The 24,736-nt window shown below is 45.7% G+C and overlaps 1 protein-coding gene and 1 long non-coding RNA gene across 2 annotated transcripts; both read left to right on the top strand.

Moving 5' to 3' along the window:
• The first annotated feature begins 3,066 nt into the window (after positions 1-3,066).
• On the top strand, positions 3,067-3,534 carry LOC136525504 (uncharacterized). The gene has a single exon (XM_066518469.1). The coding sequence runs from the start codon at positions 3,067-3,069 to the stop codon at positions 3,532-3,534; it is 468 nt and encodes a 155-aa protein (XP_066374566.1).
• An 8,985-nt stretch (positions 3,535-12,519) lies between these two features.
• LOC136529233 (uncharacterized) lies at positions 12,520-13,609 on the top strand. Its single transcript, XR_010777231.1, has 3 exons — positions 12,520-12,635; positions 13,073-13,173; positions 13,250-13,609. It is a non-coding gene; the product is annotated as an uncharacterized lncRNA (long non-coding RNA).
• The last annotated feature ends 11,127 nt before the right edge of the window (positions 13,610-24,736 follow it).

The following is a 24,736-nucleotide window of genomic DNA, read 5'->3' as shown; positions in this document are numbered from 1 at the left end:
TAGAACACATGATTGAAAAAACATCTATGGCCCTGTTCACTTGTCTTATGAGCCGTACTATTTCAGCGAACGAACAGTGTTTTTCTCTCACAACAAATCAGCGAACAGTACTTTCAGCCATGACTTTTGAGCAAAGTGAACAGGGCCATAGAATAGAAGGAAAGATGTGTTTGGAATGCAGGAATTAATATCACAGGAACCAGAGAAGATATTGCTTTTTAATGGACTGATTAGCATCCATTTTTAACCCCTTTACACATGACGTACTGTTTGTCACTTCCATTATTTAGTATATATTTTTATTTATATATTTTTTGGTGCATTGTACCCTTATCTCTTCACTATTATCATCAAGTCATCTTCGTCTTCTACCTCTACCTCTCTCAGCATCCTTTATTAGGCTCTTTCTTTCACCTCGGCTAAAGGCTAAATCTATGGAGAGCGACATGATGCTAAGCAAGCTTAAAACTCCAGAGGGCTGCTCCTGTGCACTATGAGTTCATGGCAGCCAAATTAGGGTTTCATAGACGAATTGAGCCTTCTTTGGCCTTTGGTTACCAGAAGAACGGGATGCATCACCTTATCCCAAGTTGGCTTCATCTAAATTTATTTCAACCTCTACTTCTCTACGCACTACGATCAATTCCTCGTGTTTGCCTCTTACTTTTATATTACCTATATTTTATTAATAACTTATAACTAGCAAGCCAACTGTTTTATATGTAAACTGTGTTACCAAATTAATGCTATACTATTTCTCAAACGACAATATTCTAATGACTATTTATATTTGAATCAACTCTGTTTTTCCAACGGCTTCAAAAGGAAATGTTGCTATTCACTATATTCCAATAGCTATATTCTAACTGCTCCTGATCTCACCTCTATATATGCTGTTAATACATGTGCCATGATATGTTTCTCCAAATATAATTGATTATACATTTGAGAATGTATTGCTGAGAATGTATTGCTGCAGTTGCAGTGGTATTCCAACATGGATGCTTGAGCTGCCAGGCATGGTGGAGCTCAAGTTAGAAGATTGCCAAAATCTCGAGAAGCTTCATGCACTTTTGCAGTTACCGTCCCTCCAGTTTATTTACTTATGCAACCTACAAAATTTACATTGCTTGTTCAATGGTGGTGCCCCGTCCAAGTTTCAGAAACTGAAGATGATGTCCTTGGAGAATATGCCAAATTTTGAGACGTGGTGGGATAGGAATGAGGTGCAAGGAGAGGAGCAGATATTATTTCCTGAGGTTGAGAATCTATGGATCATGCTTTGTGAAAAGCTGATAGCATTACCAAAAGCCTCGGTGATTAAAAAATCATCCGGTAGAGATGGCGCTGAGTGTCGCTCCCTGTTTCCAGCATTGAAGGGAATGTGGTTAAGTGGTCTGGACAAGTTTCACAGATGGGAGGCGGTCCAAGGATCTTTAGGAGAACAGGTAACATTTCCTTCGCTTGAGCAACTAGAAGTTTTTGGTTGCCCAGAGCTGACTACTTTGTTAAGTAATCTGCTGCTTTCCCTCTGTACGCGAGGCAGGGGCAAGCGCTGAAAGGGCTCCCCTGCTGCAGCACTATAGCCGCGGCAAGGGCAGGCGCCGAAAGGCTCCCCTGCCGCAATGTAGCCACAGCAAGGGCAGGCGCCAAAGTCAGCTCTGCTATCATATCTAGTCACTGTAGCAGCATGACAGCCTGGCATGTCTGTGTACAAGTATTAGATGTGTATAGTTATATATATAGCTTCCCACTGCAACTCAGTAAAGAGAGCGAGTTCAGTTTTGCCATCTCCTCTACAAAGCTCCGACCAACGCTGGTGCTTGTGCTGTATGTGTGTGCGCTTTGTTCTCCCTCCCTCTTCTACCTACAACCATAGTGTGTGCGAGAACGCCGATGAGCGGTCGGCTCACCCGTGCGGGAGATGTCGGGACCAACAAGTGGTATCAGAGCCGTATAAGCGCCGTCGCCGGACTAACCACTGGCGATGACGGACGGTTTGGAGAAGGGCGACAGCAGCGGCGCTGCTGTGGCTGCCTAGCCACGACAGGAGGTCGTCGTGCGCATGGTGCGGGAGGTCAACGGCACCAGTTGGCCGACGCTGACTTGCACCAACTATGGCGAGTGGGCGGTGACCATGAAGGTCAAGCTCAGATCCCGATGGCTCTGGAATGCCATTGACAAGGGCACCGACAACGAAGAAGACGATATGTCAGCATTGGAGGCTATCCTCGCTGCTATGCCAGCAGAGTATAGGGAGCCGTTGGGAGCGGAGAACTCTGCTAAGGAGGCATGGGAGGCCATTGCAGCGATGCGCATCGGCTCCAACCACGCAAAGAAAGCTACGGCCCAGCTGCTGAAGCATGAGTATGCCAACCTCCGGTGGAGGACTTCTCCCTCTGCCTGTAGTCGCTCATTAGCAAGCTGAGGAGCCACGATGTCATCATCGATGAAGAAGAGGCGGTCTCCAAGTACCTCCACTCTATACCGGTGAAGTACATCTAGATCGCTCTCTCCATAGAGACGATGCTGGACTTGTCCACCCTCACCATTGAGGATGTGACAGGCCATCTGCGGGCGGTGGACGAGCACATAGAGTAGGACACAGCAATGATGGACAGTGGCAAGTTGTTGCTGACAGAGACAGAGTGGGCTGCCCGGAAGAAGTCCGGGGAAGCCTCCTCTAGCCGTGGTGGCGATGGCAAGCGCCGCGGCAAGGCTTCTTCGGAGAAGATGAAGAAGAAGGTCAACCCCAACGTCTGCCGGCGCTGCGGAAAGATGGGCCATTGGGCAAAGGAGTGCCCAAATTGCAAGTAGGAGAAGAAGGTTGAGGCTCATTTAGCGTAGGCTGATGAGGATGATGAGGCCACTCTCCTAATGGCGATGTTCAGTGCGCTGCACGACGTTGAGGCCAAGGAGAAGGGAGAGGTGATGGCGGTGGAAGGGCATGGCAAGGCTCTGAAGGCTGTCAACCTCGACGAACCGCGCACCCAAGTCCACCTCGGACATGTGGGTGGCGAGCAGGAGCAGCGGTGGTACCTGGACTCCGGTGCTAGCAACCACATGATGGGCTCCAAGGCAGCCTTCTCCGAACTCGACGGCAACGTGATCGACATGGGGAAGTTCGGTGACAGCTTAAGGGTGGCGATCCGAGGGCGTGGCACCATCATCTTCAGGTGCCAGAATGGTGAACACCATGTGCTGACGAATGTGTACTACATCCCGCAGTTGCGTTCAAGCATCGTCAGCATCGGGCAGCTAGACGAGCGTGAATGCGAGGTACTGATCGAGAGTAGGATCCTGAAGATTCAGGATCAGGAGCGATGTCTTCTTGCCAAGGTAAAATGCTCATGTAATCGATTATACCTGCTCAACTTGAAGGTGGAGCAGCCGGTGTGCTTGGCAGCATGGCACACCGAGGAGCCGTGGCTGTGGCATGCCCGGTTCGGCCATCTCAGCTTTGACATGCTTGATCAGCTAGAGAAGATGGTCCGAGGGTTGCCCCAAATCAAGCACACAGGCGAGCCTGTGTGATAGCTGCCTGGCCGAGAAGCAGAGGAGGTTGTTGTTCCCAAATGTGGCCAAGTATCACGCGGCGAACGCTCTCGAGCTTGTCCATGGCGATCTCTACGGGCTAATCACGCCAGCCACAAATGGTGGTCGGCGGTACTTCCTCCAACTCGTGGATGATTGCAGTCGCTATATGTGGCTGCAACTCGTGACGAGCAAGGACGAGGGGGTGGAGGCGATCAAGAAGTTCAAGGCATGCATGGAGGCGGAGAGCTGCAAAAAGCTACGCATGCTGTGGACTGGTCGTGGCGGTGAATTCACTTCAGTGGAGTTCGCTATGTACTGCACGGATCAGGGTGTGGTGTGACACCACACCGCACCGTACTCGCCACAGCAGAATGGTGTGGTGGAGCGGTGGAACCAGGCGGTGGTCGACATGGCTCAATCCATGATGAAGGCCAAAAGCATGCTGGCAAAGTTCTGGGGAGAGGCGGTGACCACATTGATGTTCATCCTCAACCGCGCGTCCACCAAGGACCTGAAGGGCCTGACGCCGTTTGAAGCTTGGTATGGGCACAAGCCGAGCATGTCCTTCCTCCGGACATTCGGCTGCATCGGCCATGTCAAGAAGACGAAGTCGGTCCTCACCAAGCTAGAGGACAGGATGGTGCTCCTAGGCTACGAGGAAGGTACCAAGGCGTACTGGCTCTACGACCCACACGGAGGCAAGGTGGTTGTCTCACATGACGTCATGTTCGACGAGAAGGCGGCCTAGGACTAGGATAGTCTGGGCACGGGGGAAGCTAGCGGCTTCACCAGCACCTTCATCGTCGAGCACTTGGTCATCCACGGTGGTGGAGATGCTAGAGAGGAGGTGCCGACGACTCCAGCAATAGAGCCGAGCACTCCTGGGGCGGTGCCGAGCACTCCGGGAGGGGTGCCGAGCACTCCAGGAGTGGTGCCGAGCGGTCCTATAGTGGTGCCAACCACTCCAGGACGGGTGCCGAATGCTCCAGGAGTGGTGCCGAGCGGTCCTGTAGTGGTGCCGACCACTCCAGGATGGGTGCCGAATGCTCCCTTAGCAGAGCCGAGAGGTCTTGCAGTGGTGCCGACCACTCTAAGACTGGTGCCGAGCACTCCTGCAGTGGTGCCGACCACTCCAGGAGTGGTGACGAGCGGTCTAGGAGTACTTTCGAGCACTACAGCAGGGGTGCCATGTAGCACCTGATTTTAAGAACAAAACCAGATACACACTATATGTGAGCCCATGAAGTCAAATCTCACATATAGCTACAAATAAGGGTAATATCAATAGACAATGCTCAATATATAACGTACTTAGTATAAAGAATATAACCTTAGATAGCAAACTACGGAAAGACAACTCCGATCTTCGAGTGAAGATTCTAATTCTACAGGGACAACTGACTAGTTGATCACAAGCCTAATTCCTCCAAACTCTAGCAATCTGATACCCATCTGGGATTTTTATCCAAATAATTAAAAAATAAAACAAGCGAAAGTACTTGTCGTACTCAACAAATATATCATAGGGTTTATGAGGCTAAAAAGGCTGACACTGGTTTAAATGCGATTAGCTTTTAATGAGTCATCTTTTAGCAATTGGGTGACAACAAGTTTATTCACAAGCCCATATAAACACATGATCACGTGAACATGAATAATGAATAGCATAAATAGTAATCATTAGTGAGTATCTTCATCATCCGTATCATCAGTGTTCATCATCTATTCCGTAAGGGTTCCAAGGCCGTTCGTGACTATGAGCACAGCTGATATACCAAATTTACACTCTATAGAGGTTGTACACTTTCATTGTGAGTCATGATTTACCCTTTCACCCGAGGTGATCAGCCTCTTGACCCACTACCAAGGAAGGTCGACACGGTTCACTATGAAGCCTTTCAAAGGTTCGTCTAACAAGTTAGGGCCATTAGATTCACTCGGTAAACAGATGTAGAGCCCCCCTTCCCGATGGCACAATGACACGAATCCTATAGTCAAGGAGACAGAGGCCGCACTATACCCGATTCGTCAAACCATTCTTATGCCAATAAAGGTATCCACTAACAAGCTAGAAAAGGTCCTCATACTGAGCTAAAGCTAGAGTCATGTGGCCCTCACAGCTATACTGTAAGTCTTGGATGATCACTTACAGATAAGTCCTTAGGGAGAGGAATCTAGAGCACCATAAAATCAGCCCAATGCTCTAGCCCCCTTGTTCCATGTTGCTAAAAAGCATCTTTTAGTGTTTATTGCATAATCCATTAGTCAAGTTACAAGATCATGGCTTTGGTTGAGCACTAGCATCATACTACCCAATGCAATAACCCATAGGAATCAAGGCACAAGGTACAAAGTACTAGGAAATCCATAGTGGTAGTCCAGGTAGACACATGCAGCATGAATTACATGATTAAAGGCGTATAGGATAACAAGGAAGATCCCATGCTATACTTACCTTAAAACTCTAATCTTCTTCTAGTCCAAATCTTCAAAGATCTGCTTCTAAATTCACCACGTATAGCTCACCGACTAGAAATGTTCATAAAGTACCACACAAACATCCATGCAATCATACACGAAGCAAACAATAGAACTAAATTAGAACAATACGCCAAACATAATAAACAACAGGTAAAAAGGTTTTAAAGATGTTCTACACGTTACTACGAACACAGAGACGCAAAAAGCACTCAAATCAAAGCTTTAACGAGAAAGTTATGAATTAAACAAGATTTCCTTTAATAAAATAATAGATTAAATCTAACCTCAAATTTTAAAAGTTGAAAATATATTTAACAGTAGGATGAACATGTAGATTACAAATCTAACGTAACTTGAACGGGTCAAATCGGAGTTAAAATGAAGATTTTATGGCTAAAACAAGATTAGTGGCAATACTGTAAATAGATGAAAACGTATTCTGAATCTACTAGAAAGAAACAACGCTTTCAGAATAGGAAAACGTATTCTGGAAACACGCCTTGGACTGCATGTTCTATTTAGGTAAAACCGAGGGTCTCTTTTGCAAAAATCACAGCGAAGGGGTACGGTTGGATTTGAGCCGTCGGATCGAGATTAGATGGTGGGGATTAGAAGAGGGAGGGAGAGAGATGAGCAGACCATGGGTTGATTTAGTAAAAGTCAGGGGTCTCTTTAGCAAAAAGGCGACGAAAGGGTACGTTCTAATCTGATCTGTTGATTGCGGATCTAACGGTTGGAATAGAAGGGATGGATGGTGATGTGAGTACGTGTAGAGAACACACGACTGCAACGTGTATGGCCCAATCTTCATGGTGGAGCATAAGTAAACTTGATAACTATCGTTGCATGACCTGATGGAGAGGTAGCGCACCACGAGATCTTGCACCCGCGACGAACTGCCGAGACATCCACCCTTCCATGCGTCGACAAAACCAGTCCACGCAATCACGCCATATAGACATGAAGGCATGAACTGGGTGAACTGAAGTTTGGTGTTCTACAACCCCCTCAGGAGTCGAAAGAACGAATGTTGCAAAGCACTCATGCCTTACCAAAGATTCCAAATATTCTCTCCATGAGAGGAGAAAAACACACACAAGGTGGCTGTATTTTAACCAAAGAGAGACTCTTACATAGAAGGATTACATGGGTATTTATACAATGATGAAAAGTATGTGAAAAGTTGACACTTAATCTGGGTGCTAACCACCATTCCAAAGGTCCTCTTTACTTTTGGCTAACTGAAGTGAGAACTCAAGCAATCTCTTCAATTCTCGCGCAGGTGCTGGGCTGCATGTGCACCTTCCACTAAAACGATCATAACTCTTAGCTCGGAAGTCCAAAAGATGCACCGTTTGTTGTGTTGGAAACTACACTTCAATATCTTTCTGTTGATATGGAATAAGGATGCAGAAACGTGGCCTAGTTTTGCATGTATAGCTGTAACAAACTGTTGAATCATAGTTGAGGTTGAGTTATCCTTGTCCATATCATTCTCTCTCCCTTCGAAATGAGTCGTCCTCGACTCGTGCTCGTAGCATCAACATTGGACGAACATTATTGGAAACTTGACTCATGAAAGAACAAAAAAAAACAAGACTTGACGACGCAAGATAACTACAAACTCGAGCGCAAACTGAGAACAACTCCATATAGTGAGAACCAAACCATCGAATTGACCCGACGCAATGAGAGGAAACCAATGTTTAAATCTCTCAAGGCACCCTATCAGCATTCTGACTTGACTCAACACTATCTAGGAATTGAATACCAATCTGCGAAGGAAGCTTGTAAGGATAATCAGCTCACACCATGACAACCAAGGCTCTGAATACCAAATGATGTGAGTATGTATAGAGAACACACGACTGCAACGTGTATGGCCCAATCTTCATGGTGGAGCATAAGTAAACTTGATAACTATCGTTGCATGACCTGATGGAGAGGTAGCGCACCACGAGATCTTGCACCCACGACGAACTACCGAGACATCCACCCTTCCATGCGCCGACAAAACCAGTCCACGCAATCACGCCATATAGACATGAAGGCACGAACTGGGTGAACCGAAGTTCGGTGTTCTACAACCCCCTCAGGAGTCGAAAGAACGAATGTTGCAAAGCACTCATGCCTTACCAAAGATTCCAAATATTCTCTCCATGAGAGGAGAAAAACACACACAAGGTGGCTGTATTTTAACCAAAGAGAGACTCTTACATAGAAGGATTACATGGGTATTTATACAATAATGAAAAGTATGCGAAAAGTTGACACTTAATCTGGGTGCTAACCACCATTCCAAAGGTCCTCTTTACTTTTGGCTAACTGAAGTGGGAACTCAAGCAATCTCTTCAATTCTCGCGCAGGTGCTGGGCTGCATGTGCACCTTCCACTAAAACGATCATAATTCTTAGCTCGGAAGTCCAAAAGATGCACCGTTTGTTGTGTTGGAAACTACACTTCAATATCTTTCTGTTGATATGGAATAAGGATGCAGAAACGTGGCCCAGTTTTGCATGTATAGCTATAACAAACTGTTGAATCATAGTTGAGGTTGAGTTATCCTTGTCCACATCAGATGGGGTCACCGGCGCACAGGGAGCCGACGGCGGTGCCATGGCCGGAGAGTAGAGGACCTCGCCAGCGTACTTGGGGAAGGACCTACGGGCCACGGTGGAGTGAATCGAGAGCACGGGGAGAAAGGGGAAAACAACGCGAATTCACCACGGCAATCCTCGGCGGCGTGGAGAGGACGGAGGCGGCGCGGTGCTCGGCGGCGCTGTAGCTAGGCGAGCGAGGCGGCTGCTCTTGGGTTATGCGGGGGAAAACAGCGTGGAGCGGGCACTATTTATGGCCGAGGAAGCGACGTGGGGAACACAGAAACCGACGTCACGGGGCAAAGGCGGAGTCATGCGGCAGCGGAGTCCGCTTCGGGTACGTGTGGTAGAGGACGGCGCGAGGTAGGAGACGACCGATAGGTGGGTCCCACAGGTCAGCGACTACGCACGGTGAGGAGGCGGGGCGTGTCCACGCGGTGCTGGGCCGTGATGGTGCATTGGGCCTGTGGCTTGGCGGAAGGGGAAACAGGCCGAGAGAGGAAAAACTGGAGCGGGCCGCGGAAGAGGAAAAGAGGGAGACCGAGGGCCACTCGGGCCAAAAGCATGAAAGGAAGAGAGAGAGAGAGTTTTCTCTTTTTCTTTTATTTCAAATATTTTTCAAATCCATTTTCAAATCCATTTGAATCATTTTGTATTTTGGTCAAAACCACTCACCTCAATAAATCAAATGCACTAGCATGTATGCACAACAATGTTGCTACATCCTATAATGAATGTTAATTTAATAAAAAATATTATTTTCCCATGTTTTTATGGCACAAAATGCAATAATTAAATCTTTTTAACCCTATTTCAAAAAGAGCAATTTTTAGGGTGTTACATGCCGAGCACTCCAGGTGCTGTGCCGACCACTCCGGCAGAACAGGGGACTCCATCGACGCCGATCGAGTTCGCCTCACCTCCAAGCGACATCACCGAGTTCGTGGATGCCTTCCACGACGGTGAGGAGGTGCGGTTCCGCAGGCTGGATGACATCATCGGCGCCATAGGGTCCTCAGGCATGGCGGATCGGCTGCTCAATGACCCAGAGCTGCTTCTCGTCAGTGCAGAGGAACCACCCACGTTCGCGCTGGCCGAGCGCGATGCAAATTGGCGACGGGCAATGCTAGAAGAGATGAAGGCGATCGAGGAAAATGAGACTTGGGAGCTCGTCGATCCACCTCTAGGATGCTGTCCGATCAGCCTGAAGTGGGTGTACAAGGTCAAGCGGGACGAGCGCGGTGCCATTGTCAAGCACAAGGCGTGCCTCGTCGCCTGAGGCTTTATCCAGCACGAGGGCATCGACTTCGAGGAAGTTTTTGCTCCGGTGGCACGAATGGAGTCCATTCGCTTGCTGTTGGCCATAGCAGCAGCGAAGGATTGGTGTGTCCACCACCTCGACGTCAAGTCTGCGTTCCTCAACAGCGAGGTTGAGGAGACGGTCTTTGTCAGGCAACCTCTGTGTTTCACCGTCAAGGGAGCGAAGCACAGGGTGCTCCGACTGCGCAAGGCGCTCTACAGGAGCGAAGCACAGGGAGCGAGCATGGAACGCCAAGCTTGACGCCCACGCTGGGTGAGCTTGGGTTCACGCGGTGCGTAACCGAGCACACACTCTACACGCGGTGACGGGGGAAGGAGGAGCTCGTCGTCGGCGTGTATGTGGACGACTTGATCGTCACCGGCGCGCGTGCGGAGGACATCGACAGCTTCAAGCCCGAGATGGTGGCTCGTTTTTGAATGAGCGGTCTCGGCGCGCTCTCCTACTACCTCGGCATCGAGGTGAGATAGGGGAAGGAGGCGCTCACGCTCGGTTAGAGCGCGTACGCCTCGAAGCTGTTGGAGCAGAGCGGCATGGCTGAGTGCAAGCCGTGCGTGACTCTGATGGAGGAGCGGCTGAAGCTGACGAAGGCCAGTACCGTGGTGAAGGTAGATGCAACACTCTACCGGAACATCGTCGGCGGTCTGCGCTACCTAGTCCACATGAGGCCGGACATTGCGTTCGCTGTGGGCTACATCAGCTGCTTTATGGAGGATCCCCGAGAGGATCACTGGGCCGCGGTGAAGCGGCTGCTGCACTAGACCGGCGGAAGTAGGTTGCAGCTCACTGTGTTCAGCGATACAGACATGGCGGAGGACATCGACGGACGGCAGAGCACCTCTGGCGTGCTCGTCTTCCTTAGGCCAGCTCCAATCTCATGGTTGTCTCTGAAATAGAAGGTGGTGGCGCTGTCCATGTGCGAGGAAGAGCACGTGGCGGCAGCCACAGCGGCGTGCCAAGCTGTGTGGCTGCGCCGGCTGCTGGGCAAGCTGACCGGTGTGGAAGCTCACCCACCAGCACTGATGGTGGACAACCAGTTCGCCATCGCTCTCGCGAAGAATCCGATTCTCCACGACCGGAGCAAGCACATCGACGTCAAGTTCCATTTCTTCAGGGACTGTGTCGATGGAGGGCAGATCGTCATCGAGTTCGTCGAAACTGGTCGGCAACTCACGGACGTCCTCACCAAACCGCTTGGCTGTCTTTTGGTTCACGGAGCTGAAGAAGATAATCGGCATGGTGGAGGTTCTAGGGTTAGCAGCAAGATTAAGGGAAGAATTGTTAAGCAATCTGTTGCTCTCCCTCTGTACGCGCGGCAGGGGCAGGCGCCGAAAGGGCTCCCCTGCTGCTGCACTGTAGCCGCGGTAGGGACAGGCGCCGAAAGGATCCCCTGCCTCACTGTAGCCACAACAGAGGCAGGCGCCAAAGTCAGCCCTGCTATCACATCTAGTCACTGTAGCAGTATGGCAGCCTAACATGTCTGTGTACTCAGATTAGATGGGTAGAGTTGTATATATAGCTTTCCACTATAACTCGGTAAAGAGAGCGAGTTCAATTTTGCCATCTCCTCTGCAGGGCTCCGACCAACGCTGGTGCTTGTGCTGTGTGTGTGCGCGCTCTGTTCTCCCTCCTTCTTCAATCTCCAGCCGTAGTGTGTGTGGTCGACAACGACGATGAGCGATTGGTTCACCCGTACGGAAGATCTCAGGACCAACGTACTTTTCCTGAAGCACCGAAGCTAAGAAAAGTAGAACTATCCAACTGTAGACAGCAAGCATGCCTACAGGCTGGTAGCAGATATATTACTTCAGTGTCCAGTCTGGTGGTAAGGGCAACAAATAAAGAAGAAAATTCTGCTGAACTGGTGGTAGTACGTGAGCATAAATTCCCCCTGGGAGATCTGTGGTTAAGAGGGTGTGACCTTTTCTTCTCTGGCTCGAGTGCACTGGCGCTATGGAAATGTTTTGGACAGCTAGCAACTTTGAAAATTGGTGAGTGCGATGCTCTAGTCTACTGGCCAGAGAAATTGTTCCAGGGCCTAGTATCCTTGAGGACGTTAGAGATTCGCGAGTGCAACAAACTGACAGGACTCACGGAAGATGAAGCTTCTCATGAGCAATCCGCTCTCGTACAACGGAGTGGAACCCTCCTGCCACGTCTGGAGTCCCTAGTGATACGTGGCTGCGAATCTTTGGTACAGGTCCCAAACCTATCGACATCTCTCAAGACGTTACTTATTAGGGAGTGCAAGAGTCTCAAATCCATTGCATTCGGTGAGCAGCAGGACACGACGGGGCTGGAAACGTCATCATCATTGATTGCTGCAGGGTCGTCCTCGTCCAGCAATGAGGATGAATCCACGGTGTCTACAGCTGTAGTACTGAAGCTGGTGTCATCATCATCAGCCAGCAGTAATCATTGCTTCTTTCCATTACTAGAATCTCTAGACATAAGGAGCTGCGGTGGCTTGACAGAGGTTGCCAACCTTCCTCCGTCCATCAAGACCTTGAAGATTTCGCAATGCGGCAGTCTTGTTTCCGTGTCAGGAGAGGTCCCGTCACTGGAAGAACTCCAGATTTGTGACTCATCTCTCAGAGTTCTTATCATTACTCAATGTCCTGGTATAAAGCAGCTTCCACCGAGCCTACAGCAACGTCTGGATCACCTCGAGGAGAAAACTCTAGACCCCCATCTTCTTCAAGGTAATCTCTACTTAATTTCTTGGTTTCATTTTAACTAATTTAATATAAATGGCCAGGAGCTCGATTGCTATTATTCTAGTATTAGTTATCACAAGACGTGACGCGATTTACAAATAAATAAAAAACCTTAAAATAATGAAGTGTGCAGAGCATCTATTCAACAATGTACAGAAGATCTAGTGAGCCATGAAGTGCACGCATTGATACACAGATGGGTAAATACGTACATGCAAAGTTTAAGAATCAACACGCCGGCCACATTAATATTTACATAGATATCTTTGTATATATGTCATTTTTTGGTCCCTACATATACGAATTTAGGAGACTATAATAATAGTAATAATACTTGGACGGTGGACCATGGCACTTCACCAGCAATGTCTCTAATTCCACATTCATTTACATGCATAAATTATAACATCATCTATGGTCAGGGCCTGCAGAGCCGGTGCCTACAGGGAGAATTGCAGCATTAATGAGTAAGCTGGAGTGCTTCAGATTGAGAAGTGAGGACTAGATGAAAGTTGCAACCAAGGTTCGTTATATCAACATGCTTAATGAATTCTCTTTTTTTACTTTTGGAAATTCCAATGATGCTGACTTCCTCGTAGTATCGTTTCCAGAATCTGCAAATGATTGGTCGTTCTTGCGGCACCCTTTCTGAAGCAAATTAATCTCCTGTGAAGTCGTCTGATTGATGAATGTATTGCATAAACCTTTCTTAGTGAGTAAATAAAGTCGTCTGATTGGAGAATGTATTCTCCAGTAAAGCTAATCTTCCAATAAATAAAGTGCTCAAAGGTGAGAGGGCTACTACTGCAAGGAAGGAGCTGATCGCAGGCCCTGATGGAGTTTGAGCAGAGAGCAAGTCCTATAGACTGCAAGCTGAAGAATTTATTTAGCAGACAGTGCTCCAGGCTAGCTCTCCACCATTTCTTGGACCTTCTGTTTTCCTGTTGAAATGAAATGTGTTTGAGTTTGCATTGTGCTCTAACACAGGTAGCAGTTCAATGATGTACTATTTTCCCTACATGACTACGTGGCGAGGATAACTGCCAGGAGGCAAGCTGCGAGTGCGCTGTTTCAGTTCAGGGCAGCATCCCAAATTAAAATCCAACTAACTACTGGACCTGGACTTGGGCTGCACACGCCAGCTTGAGGACAATAACTAGGTGGTTCATTGTAGGATTGTTACCAGACTGCACATGCACCCTGTTGGGTTGGCATGAAACGGCTTGCTGGGCTGGATGTGCTCGGCTGGACAAAAAGCGACGCTAGGCACTGCGTGCCACTCCCTCCCTCCTCTTTTCCCCTTCGCTTTGCGCGGCTAGGGTTCCACCGTAGTCTCGCCGCTCGTCCGCGTCTCTGCGCGCGAGTCTCGGTGGTCGTGACCGCCGCGTCGCCAAGCCCCGTCGTTGGTCAGCGGATCGGTCCCCACCCGCCTCTATACGCCATGACGCCGAGTCTCGCCGTCGATAGCCTCGGTGACATTGAGCTCCGCCTCCCTCCCTGAACCCGCCTCCATCGACGCTGACTGCCTCCAGCAAGGAACCCCCCGGATCCCACGCCGCCGTAGTCTCACCCGGCCAGATCTGAGCCCCTCGGCCTCGTCTTGTAGGTTTCCCCCACGCCCCACCCCCATAACCGTCACGACCCGGTCGATGGCAGCTCCTTTCCAGGTGTTTCCGATCCGCCCACTGAGAAGGTTCGTATTTCAGATCTATGTTGAACATAACTTTGTTGATCATACATAATTTATTGTTGACGTGTTCCGTCCTGTGTTGCCTCCGAATTGTGCAGGATGACGAAGCTGGTGCAGTCCTAAATTGGTGATCAGTGTTGTAGTACGTTCTTGTACAATTCCAAACAAGAGAAGACTCTATTAATTGGTATTCTAGGTTCAGCTCGACCTGCAGAAGGTTAGTAATTCATGCGTCCTTTAGTAAACTACTTATTGCCAGTTTGTGTTCTTGATCCTGAGAACACTGGTTGTCTTGATACATGCATCACAAGAGCTCGATAGTAAATATTCTGCATTGTACGATGCTAGTTGGTTTTGCAATCATCTTTCCTATTATAATAGTCTGGCCGCTTGTCCTCCCTGTGCTTAAGAAAGGGTGTTGTTTCCTTTGATTTGAGTTATCTTTCAAATATGCTACCATTAGTGGTGAGTTTGGCTTACTCTCCTCTCTAATTGTTATATTTGTTTTAACTTAGCAGTTGTAATTGCTTTCTTGAGTTTGTACCCCATTTGTATTTTGATAACGTCCTATTTCTATGTGTATATCTATTGGCGGCTACAAATTTGAGTTCATATGTCCTTGTTACCTAGTTTACAAATAATAATCTTGTATGGTTTATAATGTTCATATGCACAACTTGGTAGACGGTTTTAAGAGTACTATCGCCCGCTGTTCATGCATTATGTTTTGTTAAACCTAAACATTATGCTCTATGTTTACGCTGCAGAGAATTCAGGGATGTTTCATCCGCTGGTGCTCAACGCTGCCCACACTGGCAGCATCGTCGACTTCGTCGTGCCCTCCACCTGCAGCCAGGCAGTACAACCTCCGTTCAAAATGCCGCAAGCCTTTTGGAAAGGCAAGTTCCCTTTTCCTTCGCCCAATCCCTTCTTTGCGTAATGCTAGGAACATCTTTTTTCTATTTCCATAGCATCCATGTACATAATACATCGGAATGTCAAACATTGCATCAAATGAACCATGATCGTGCTAGCTGGGATGACAGAACCTGCTCATTATTTCTTGAGCTAATCACTCAGCAGAAAAACCTATGTCACTGGGGCAATAATACCACAACCCCTATCGGGTGGACAAATGTCCATCGTGCCTTTAATGAGGCGACAAGGCTCGGGTACAACAAGAAACAGCTCCAGAACTAGTACAACGAGCTGAAAAGGGCGTATTTCAATTAGCGCGATGGTAAGATCCATACTGGGCTAGGCCGTGACCCGCATACTGGAGAGGTGACAGCTGACCCCGGTTGGTATGTCATAGGCACCGGGGTACTAACTACACCCTTTTCGTTGACTCATTTTTAGCATTTAGGTTCGCACTAACTGACTGCTAACATGGCCATCCCTAGATCACGTGCAGGAAAGTAGCCAAACCACTCGTGAGAGGTTCAGACATCCACAATGTTGTGAGCAACTGATCTTGATTTTGGGACGCACCCCACGTGACAGGGGCGAGTTGGTATCTGCAGGGGGACATCAACCTGACCGTACACCTAGTAGTGCAAGCCCTCAGACTCCTCAAGCCTTGTCCAATGAGCCCGTACAACCACGTAGTGTTGGTTAGTCCTCCAAGAGAGTCACTAGGGACCATTCCGTTAACAGTCCTCGCAATAAGAAGAGTAGTAGCACTCCAACCCTTGATGACTGCCTTGATGACCTGAGCGACATTATCAGGGATACTAGGGCGCATAAGGCCCATCAAGCCACAGATGACGAGGAGATGGCCAAAGTCAATCAGATTCTAAAGCAAGATGGTTACAGCGAGAGTGATGTAGTCTTTGCCCAAGCCCTTAATCTTTGCAACAACAGGCTCCGTCATCGGGCTTTTCTTGATTTGGAAACAAAAGAGGGCCGGCTGAACTGGGTGAATGTCTCGTGGGACTTCGTTTTCTCCAATTCCAAGTGATCGGCAGCATACTTCCTCCTGTGACTTCTTTAGTTGTTTTAGTTTTCTAGCATGAGCATGTTGAGTTGTTTATGTACCTTGTCAGCGTTATGTTCTTTTTGTTCATTGTAATAAAGACCGTTGTAGAGAACTATGTTCACTTGGATGTGTGGCGTACTGTGAGCATTCTAGTTGAAGCGTCATCTGCATTCAATTTGATGTCAATTTCTTATTTGAGCATGTTTAGTAAACTTTGGCAGCAGGAGATGGTGGGTCCCAGAAATTACATTAATTGACTGATCGTGCTTTGTAATGATTATCATATCATGCTTTGCAATGGATAATTATTTGTGGCTGCGTAAGTATGGACCTAATGCACTGTCGTATGAGCTGTCGGATTGGGTGGATCTAAATCGTGGAACACAAACAGCTACAGTAAGGGAGTTGATATCAACTGTTGTCCGGACTGGAATATGATTGAGGAAAGGTGATGTAATAAAGCTACTTGAGTACTTCAATTTAAGTTAGGTATTTACTGAATGCATTATGTGTGACAATTGGTACTGATCGCAGGAGTAGGACGAAGGAGGGCGGTGTATGTGCAGCTGCAGATTGCACGTATGTGTGTAGTTTGGTTAGTGGCTTCATGAAGTCCAGAATTTTTGTACATGTTGCATATATGCCTAATTTGTTAACCCTAGTATATGTTGTATTCTTTTGTTGTATGGATTGGACAAATGGACTGTCATTTGTTGGTTGTATGTAAGGACCAGTGAAGGTTGATGAACTGTTAGGTATGAAATAGAAGTGGACTGTTTATGAATGGCCATTGTTGTTGGCGCCTTTTTTTGTATTTGAATTTGAAATGGCTATTCAGCCGATTTGAAATGGTTGGGGGCTGGCTGGATGCTGGATGCTGCTGCTTGGCTGGCTGGTTCAGCACCAACTCCAGTCAGCCAATTCATGCCTGCCGAACAGGCTGATGTTTGGTCGTTCTTGCGACTCATGGGAAAATGTATTGCATACCCTTTCTGAAGCTAATCTCCATAATTTCTTCTGATGCAAGAATGTATTGCATACCCTTAGTTTCTTCTGAAGGTAATTTAGTTAGCACACAGAGCTCCAGGCTAACTCTCCATTTCTTGGTCCTATTGTTTTCCTTTTGAAATGTACTGCATAATTTCTGAATAAGATAGCAGTCACATTCCATGATGTATTATTTTCCTACATTGACTGCGGTGGTGTGTGTGTGTTGGGGGGGGGGGGGGGAGGGGGGTCAACAACATATATAATATCGTTGTCGTCCGGCGGACAACTATTTTAAGCTGAACTTGGTGTGCACTGACAAGTTCAGTTTAATTTCAGGCAGCATCACAAAGCTGAACTTGGTCTGCATCAACAGCATATATAATATCGTCGTCCTCCGGCAAGCTATTTTAAGCTGAACTTGGTGTGGACTGACACCGACAGGTTCAGTTTAATTGCAGCTTACAAGACATTTCAGTTCACTAGTATATCCACTAGTACGCATTCCTCCCTCTAGTCCAGTTTACAAGACATTTCAGGTAGGTCAAACGTCAAACTTTATAATTGCGACCAATAATTTGGCTAACAACTTTTAACTATTGTAATACAAACTTGATACCGTTAGATTTGTAATTAAATCTAATATCAAATAATCAAAAGTTTAAATAAATAATCAGAGTAATTTAGGAGACATGACATGTCTGAAAGATGCCTTATAAACTAGACCGGATGGAGTATATATCTAGAAAGACTTGCAAGCCGAGCAACATCAGTGCTCAAATGTTCAACGCAGAAAAAACTAGGACTATGGCTAGGCTTACAATTTGCACTGGATTATAGTACATTTAACTTGTTTGAACACGAGAACATGGCATGCCAAGTCAAGAAAATATTACATCAAAATGACTTAGATAAAACTCCAGGAAAACCAAAGATGCTCACAGTCCAACATCATAAACCAAACTAGGAAACACCCAAAGGTTATCTGGTCGACCGGGATTGCCATAGGGATAAGCATCAGGATACACAACGGGCCTCCAATTTCTACCAGACACTGCCTGACCAAGCTCGACCACAGTCCAAGGTTTATTATTCTTCTTAGACTGGGTGGCAACATAGATACAGTTACTCTTTCCTCTCCATCTTTCAGGGTTCGTGCAGCAAAATGCCGGGTTCCTTTGATCAAAGCTTACAAAGATGGCATGGTTTCCCAAATTCTCCACCTTCACTCACTTAGGTGGTACGATGGAGAAATCAAGCCTGAAAACTCTAAAGAAGACAGTAGGCCTATCAGTGCTCATTGAGAGGTCAACCATGAGAAACATGTCACCACATACCACCAGCCAAATACATCACAGCGCGGCCCACAACACTATCTTCTCTCCAGTACTCTATCCAGTCAATATCTACTTCATGTATGCTTAGTTGAGGTGCCAAGTGAATGGTGTGGAGCCCATCCAAGTGATCCCTGGCAAACATCTCACCTTTAAAAAACACGATTCGAAAGACGCTTGGGATATCCATAGGATGCTGCAACCAAGAGTTAGACCCAACTTGCCACTGGAAAATGGATGACCCGGAGCAAAGGAAGAGATGCGAGTTGGGTGACTTGAGGGAACCATCAAGGATTCTGTAGTAGATCTCATGCTTGACTATCGATTTCAATTTGGGAGGCCTCACAGTAGTAAAACCAAAAACATCTACAAGGAGGCACTGATTCGAGTTGGAGAATATAAGATTACCATATGAGCAACCCAAATAGTGCATGCGGTTTGGATGGTTGTGGGGTGGCGACAAGCGACAGGAGGAGGATCAGTGAGCTGCCACTCACAATTGTATAGAAGACTGTACTTGATGCGGCTGTGGCCACGATGAGGATAATGGATGTGAGATTGCAGGCAGAGAGGTGGGACATTGCAGCTCAATGTAGATGGGAAGGATGTGAATGCAGCGTGCCAAGAGCAGCATGTTGCAGCAAAAGCAATGATGCCATTGGATGAGCTAAGGAGAGCAATAATTCGGTGAAGCAGACAGTCCAGGAGATCTGCCCAAACATTGGGGCTGGATACAACAGAGGATGTACAGCTCTTACTCGAGGCATGGCAGGGCTTCTTAGATGGCCTTTTTGCAACATCATTTTTCCTGTCAAACACAAGGAATTCAATACATGTTGATCAGAAGAAAGAAAGCAGAGAGCACTATGATAAACTGTTAGAAATGTAACAAGATCTTTCTATACATTAAGGAAAACAATGATTTCCTTCCATTTTGTTGAACTACCAGCATAATAGGACGCATATCAACACACTAAACTTAAATTAGTAATATTTTTAGAATCACAACAAAGGGGTATTTAAATTTGCTTCATATGTAAGTCCTCAAGATGAATAGCATGAAGCAACAGAACATAAAAGGTTTTCATAACACACCAAGTGCAGGATTCAAAGCAAGCCCAATCACAATGTAGTGCAGAAATTAATCGATCTCCCACTATTCGGTAGATCCCAAAATACCATAACAAACAACTACATAAGCAACCTGCAGTGCCAAAATTAACCCCATATGTCCTATGTGCGATGTATCAGAGGTTTAACATCTGCACTCTATTACTAGACCGAGAGCACAATGGCAGGCTCGACTTTTTTTCTCTGACAGGTTATAATCTTGAGTTTAGTGATGACCATGTCCTAACTAACAGCAGATCACAACTAGTACTCGTAAGACCAGCAAGGATCATTCCAGGTGGTATTTGATCGAGGAGCAGCTACAACTGAAACGCTCTGCACTCCAGGTGGTATTTGAAACACTCTAGAAAGGTGTTCTAGTGCCCTTCTTGCCTTCAGCACCTACATTGTGTTTCTGAACTGAACTGTAAAAGGATACTGAATAATGTTTATTAGAAACTGAATGCCATGATGGATCGAGGATGACCCTTAAAACACCAACTAACAGAGGATCACAGCATCTAACAGGAGGCCATGCATGAGAGTCCATTGCCTCATACACGTGACATGCATGGGTTCTCCATTTGCTCCGATTCGGCTCCATATCCATCCAACCAAAGATAGACAAACAATGCATCGAGGGTTTGGGAAATGGAGGGAGTACGGGCCCGAGATCGGCGGGATCCTGCAGTGCGGGTTCGTATGTCGATGGGGCCGGCGCCCGACGTGCTCCTCGGCTGCTACGGCGGCGGCCGGCCATGGGCTCCGTCGCGTGGTCGTGCGAGCCGGCGGCGAGGAGACGAGAGGAGCGGAACACTCGAAGTCTGAATTCTAAAGTGATGCCTCGATCTCGTCGAGGCGAGGGAGGGCCCTTAAAGCCCGTCAACGGTCTCGGCCCAGTTGAAGCGCTAGGCTGGTTGGGTCCATGGGTATGATAGGCCTTAGAGCTGGAGCCTATCTGCACGAAATTAAAGTCCCATGTTTTGCTAAAAAAAAATCCCATGCAGGAAGGTGAATTTGATTTAGGGCCCGTTCGCGAAAATATTCCAAAATGAACAAAATATAATATCCAAGTGAGCCAGCACATCGTGAGAGCGAAGAATCTGTACCAAAATCTTTGACGCCAATAAAGAACGAATTCTAGCTGTTTATTAAAGCCTTGTTTGGTCCCCTAAAAAAATTAAAGCCTTGTTTGGAATGGATCAATAGATTACAGAGAAAAGGGGAAAATTCATGAATGGAAAGAGAGTGTAGTAGTAGAACACATGATTGGAAAAACATCACCCTGTTCGCTTGTCTTATGAGCTGTACTATTTCAGCAAACGAACAGTGTTTTTCTCTCACAACAAATCAGCGAACAGTACTTTCAGCCATGGCTTTTCAGCAAAGCGAACAGGACCATAGAATAGAAGGAAAGATGTGTTTGGAATGCAGTAATTCATATCACAGGAACCAGAGAAGATATTGCTTTTTAATAGACTGATTAGCATCCATTTTTAACCCCTTTACACATGACGTACTGTTTGTCACTTCCATTATTTAGTATCTTTTTATTTATATTTTTTTGGTGCATTGTACCCTTATCTCTTCACTATTATCATCAAGTCATCGTCGTCTTCTACCTCTACCTCTCTCAGCATCCTTTATTAGGCTCTTTCTTTCACCTCGGCTAAAGGCTAAATCTATGGAGAGCGACATGATGCTAAGCAAGCTTAAAACTCCAGAGGGCTGCTCGTGTGCACTATGAGTTCACGGCAGCCAAATTAGGGTTTCATAGACGAATTGAACCTTCTTTGGCCTTTGGTTACCAGAAGAACGGGATGCATCACCTTATCCCAAGTTGGCTCCATCTAAATTTATTTCAACCTCTACTTCTCTACGCACTACGATCAATTCCTCGTGTTTGCCTCTTACTTTTATATTGCCTATATTTTATTAATAACTTATAACTAGCAAGCCAACTGTTTATATGTAAACTGTGTTACCAAATTAATGCTATACTATTTCTCAAACGACAATATTCTAATGACTATTTATATTTGAATCAACTCTGTTTTTCCAACGGCTTCAAAAGGAAATGTTGCTATTCACTATATTCCAATAGCTATATTCTAACTGCTCCTGATCTCACCTCTATACATGCTATTAATACATGTGCCATGATATGTTTCTCCAAATATAATTGATTATACATTTGAAATCATGTTTTTGGCACAATCCTCATGCTTTTATTATGTATTTCAATATCCTAATCATTTTGTGACAAGGAGCCATAATCATACATTGTGTCCACAACAATATATTTCTGTTATTGAATTGAATATATATGCTTAAATATTCAAAAGCCAAAATATTTGCTTTATACGTACTAATGTTTTGTTATATTTGTTACAATTATATTTCGGCTACATTAATATGTTCATACAATTTAATTTGTATACCATGTATATGCCTAATGTTTTGTTTATTATCATGTGTTAGTCAATTCTGCTCCAAGAGTTTTTTTTTTCTTTTGACATGCAGAGCTTTGCCAAAAAAAAATGCCTTTTGGGAATCTAGTGTTTACTGCCCACTGCCATATTGTGTTATGTGAAGGGCACCCTAGACATCGGGCTTTACCTTTTTGTAGTGGCAGTGTGTTGTCTATCACCGCCTATTCTGACGCTGACTGAGCTGGCTACCCTGACTCTTCGTGTTCCACTTTTGGCTTCTACTAGGACTAAAGGTACCTTTAGTCCAGGTTCGTGTCTCAAACCGGGACTTAAAGTCACACTTTTAGTCCGGGTTCATGTCTCAAACTGGGACTAAAGATTCTCGCACTGACATGCCTCTGACATACCTCGGTAACCGTTACAACCGGGACTAAAGGGTAGAATTAGTCCCAGTTTGTATTATAAACCAAGACTAAAGGTCCAGTCCTCCCTTTAGCCACGGTTGCAATTTTTAAACTGGGACTAAATACTTTTTGGCCATGGATGAAAGGCCGTTTCTCTACTAGTGTACGGTGCCCAGCTCCAGTGCAGAAGTATAATATCGAGCGATTCCATATGAAATTTATGTTTGAAGTTCTCATGGTTTGAACTCTAATTTGATGTGAAATTTACTAATGAAGTGAAATTTCATGTTGAAGCAGATTAGACATCTGACAATATGAGATTGAGAGTTGTCTTGTGCATCAGAACAGTCTAGTCCTATTATTACTAGAACTGGATTAGTTTGGGCCCATATATTATTCAATCATTTATAGAGTTGGGATAAGAAGCGTAGCTATGACTTTTGAAATGTCATAGGTGAACCATATCTCAATTAGATGTCATGCTGGTTTAGGTAGGTTAATTCCATTAGACTTGTTAATCTAGTCCTTAGCCAACATTTGCTTTATTGCTTTCACTAGTATCACCCTAACTACATGAGCATATGAATTTCTTCATGCAGCCCTTACTTCATAGCTCATGAGTTAAAACTTCCAAAATCACACATACCGCGTTGTTGATCCAAGCAACTCTGCTCACCTGCTTGTTATATATATTCCCATGCTCTAGTTATTATATATATATATATATATATATATATATATATATATATATATATATATATATATATATATATATATATATATATATATATATATATATATCCATACTCATTACACCACTTGTGCCTACTGCATTTGTTCAGATGGTCCGAAGATATGCCATGCTACTTGCCAAATGAGTTGAGATATTAGAAGATGTTGAACGAATCTTTTACCCATATATAGATGATGTCACGATAATTGAGGTTTTGTGGTGTGCCTCATGCCACAACCACACGCGTACGTGCCGAGGCGCAAGGGTACAATGGTTCGTGATAGCATGAGGCATGATGGGTGATTGCTAAGGGTTTCATAGTCTATGGCAGGGTGACATCCTCTTCCTAATTTCTCTTGCTTCTGTTGCCTCCTAGCTTTTATGGTGCCTACGAGAGTGGTTCTATTTGACAAATGCCAACAACATTATGATATCTTGTCCCCACCATGCAACCAACAAGCAACAACATGTGATCAAAGGGCTTGGTTGAGAGATAAGTTAGTAGTAGGGTTGGGGTCTTTCATATGTCATAGGATTGATGTTTCCTGCCAAATATGAAATGTATAACCACCACTACTTCACCACACAACAGATTCCCTTTACATTCCACTAGTTGACATGCGGCACAAATTTAATGGTAGGTACAATATAATGCTAATAAGTTTGCAACGGTTGAGTCATGTGTTTGTAAGCAAACTTTCCCACATTTAACAAACCAATCCAAAACGACAAAACCAAAAGGGAAAGAAAACAAGGAATTTTAGCATAAGGTTTTCCAAGACTTTCTTCTCGTTGTGCTCAATCAAAACAGAAATCAAACAAGAGACGCGCTCGACCAAGGAGTTATGGGGCTAGCTCTTTTATCACACATTCTCATATCCTTGACGTGTCTTTGCCTTGGTGGTTGTGGCGTCCTATATCTGGAGGTCTAGTATGTTTGTAGGTTTAGTCTTTGACCGGTACTTTGCTTGTAGATCGCGCAGTTGCCTTTGGTATATTTGTGTCATGAGTTATAGGCCGTTCTTTTGTTGTGAATTGCTGATGTATACTCTTTATTGTTGTTTGATCGCTGCAAAACTCTTCACTCCTTAATGAAAAACTGCTAAGCATGTTCTAACAAAGTTTAGCATTAAACAATGAGAACATACAATGTCATTTAGGGTGATCGTAAAAAATGTTAGCTTCTGTGAAGTTTAGGCTCTCTCTGGCATGCCCATGACTTTTGTTTGTCGTCCACTCTCACTTGGGTCATACCCTATATGCAGGGGCGGATATAGCATCTGCGCGTATGGGCTCGAGTTCTTATCGTTGCTTGTAGCATGTATACCCTCCTAAACGAACACATATAAATTTTTGGTCATGGAAGCTCTTAAAAAACAGACTACATTTAGAATACGAGATGAAAAAGCCCTCCTAGC

The sequence above is a fragment of the Miscanthus floridulus genome, chromosome 19, assembly GCF_019320115.1.
Source record: "Miscanthus floridulus cultivar M001 chromosome 19, ASM1932011v1, whole genome shotgun sequence".
NCBI lineage: Eukaryota > Viridiplantae > Streptophyta > Magnoliopsida > Poales > Poaceae > Miscanthus > Miscanthus floridulus.
The sequence above is the reverse complement of the archived record's forward strand: the minus strand, read 5'-3'. Positions and strand labels throughout refer to the sequence as shown.

Bases quoted from the DNA above. Each gene is read 5' to 3' on its own strand.
- LOC136525504 (XM_066518469.1), top strand. From the start codon at position 3,067: ATGGGCTCCAAGGCAGCCTTCTCCGAACTCGACGGCAACGTGATCGAC.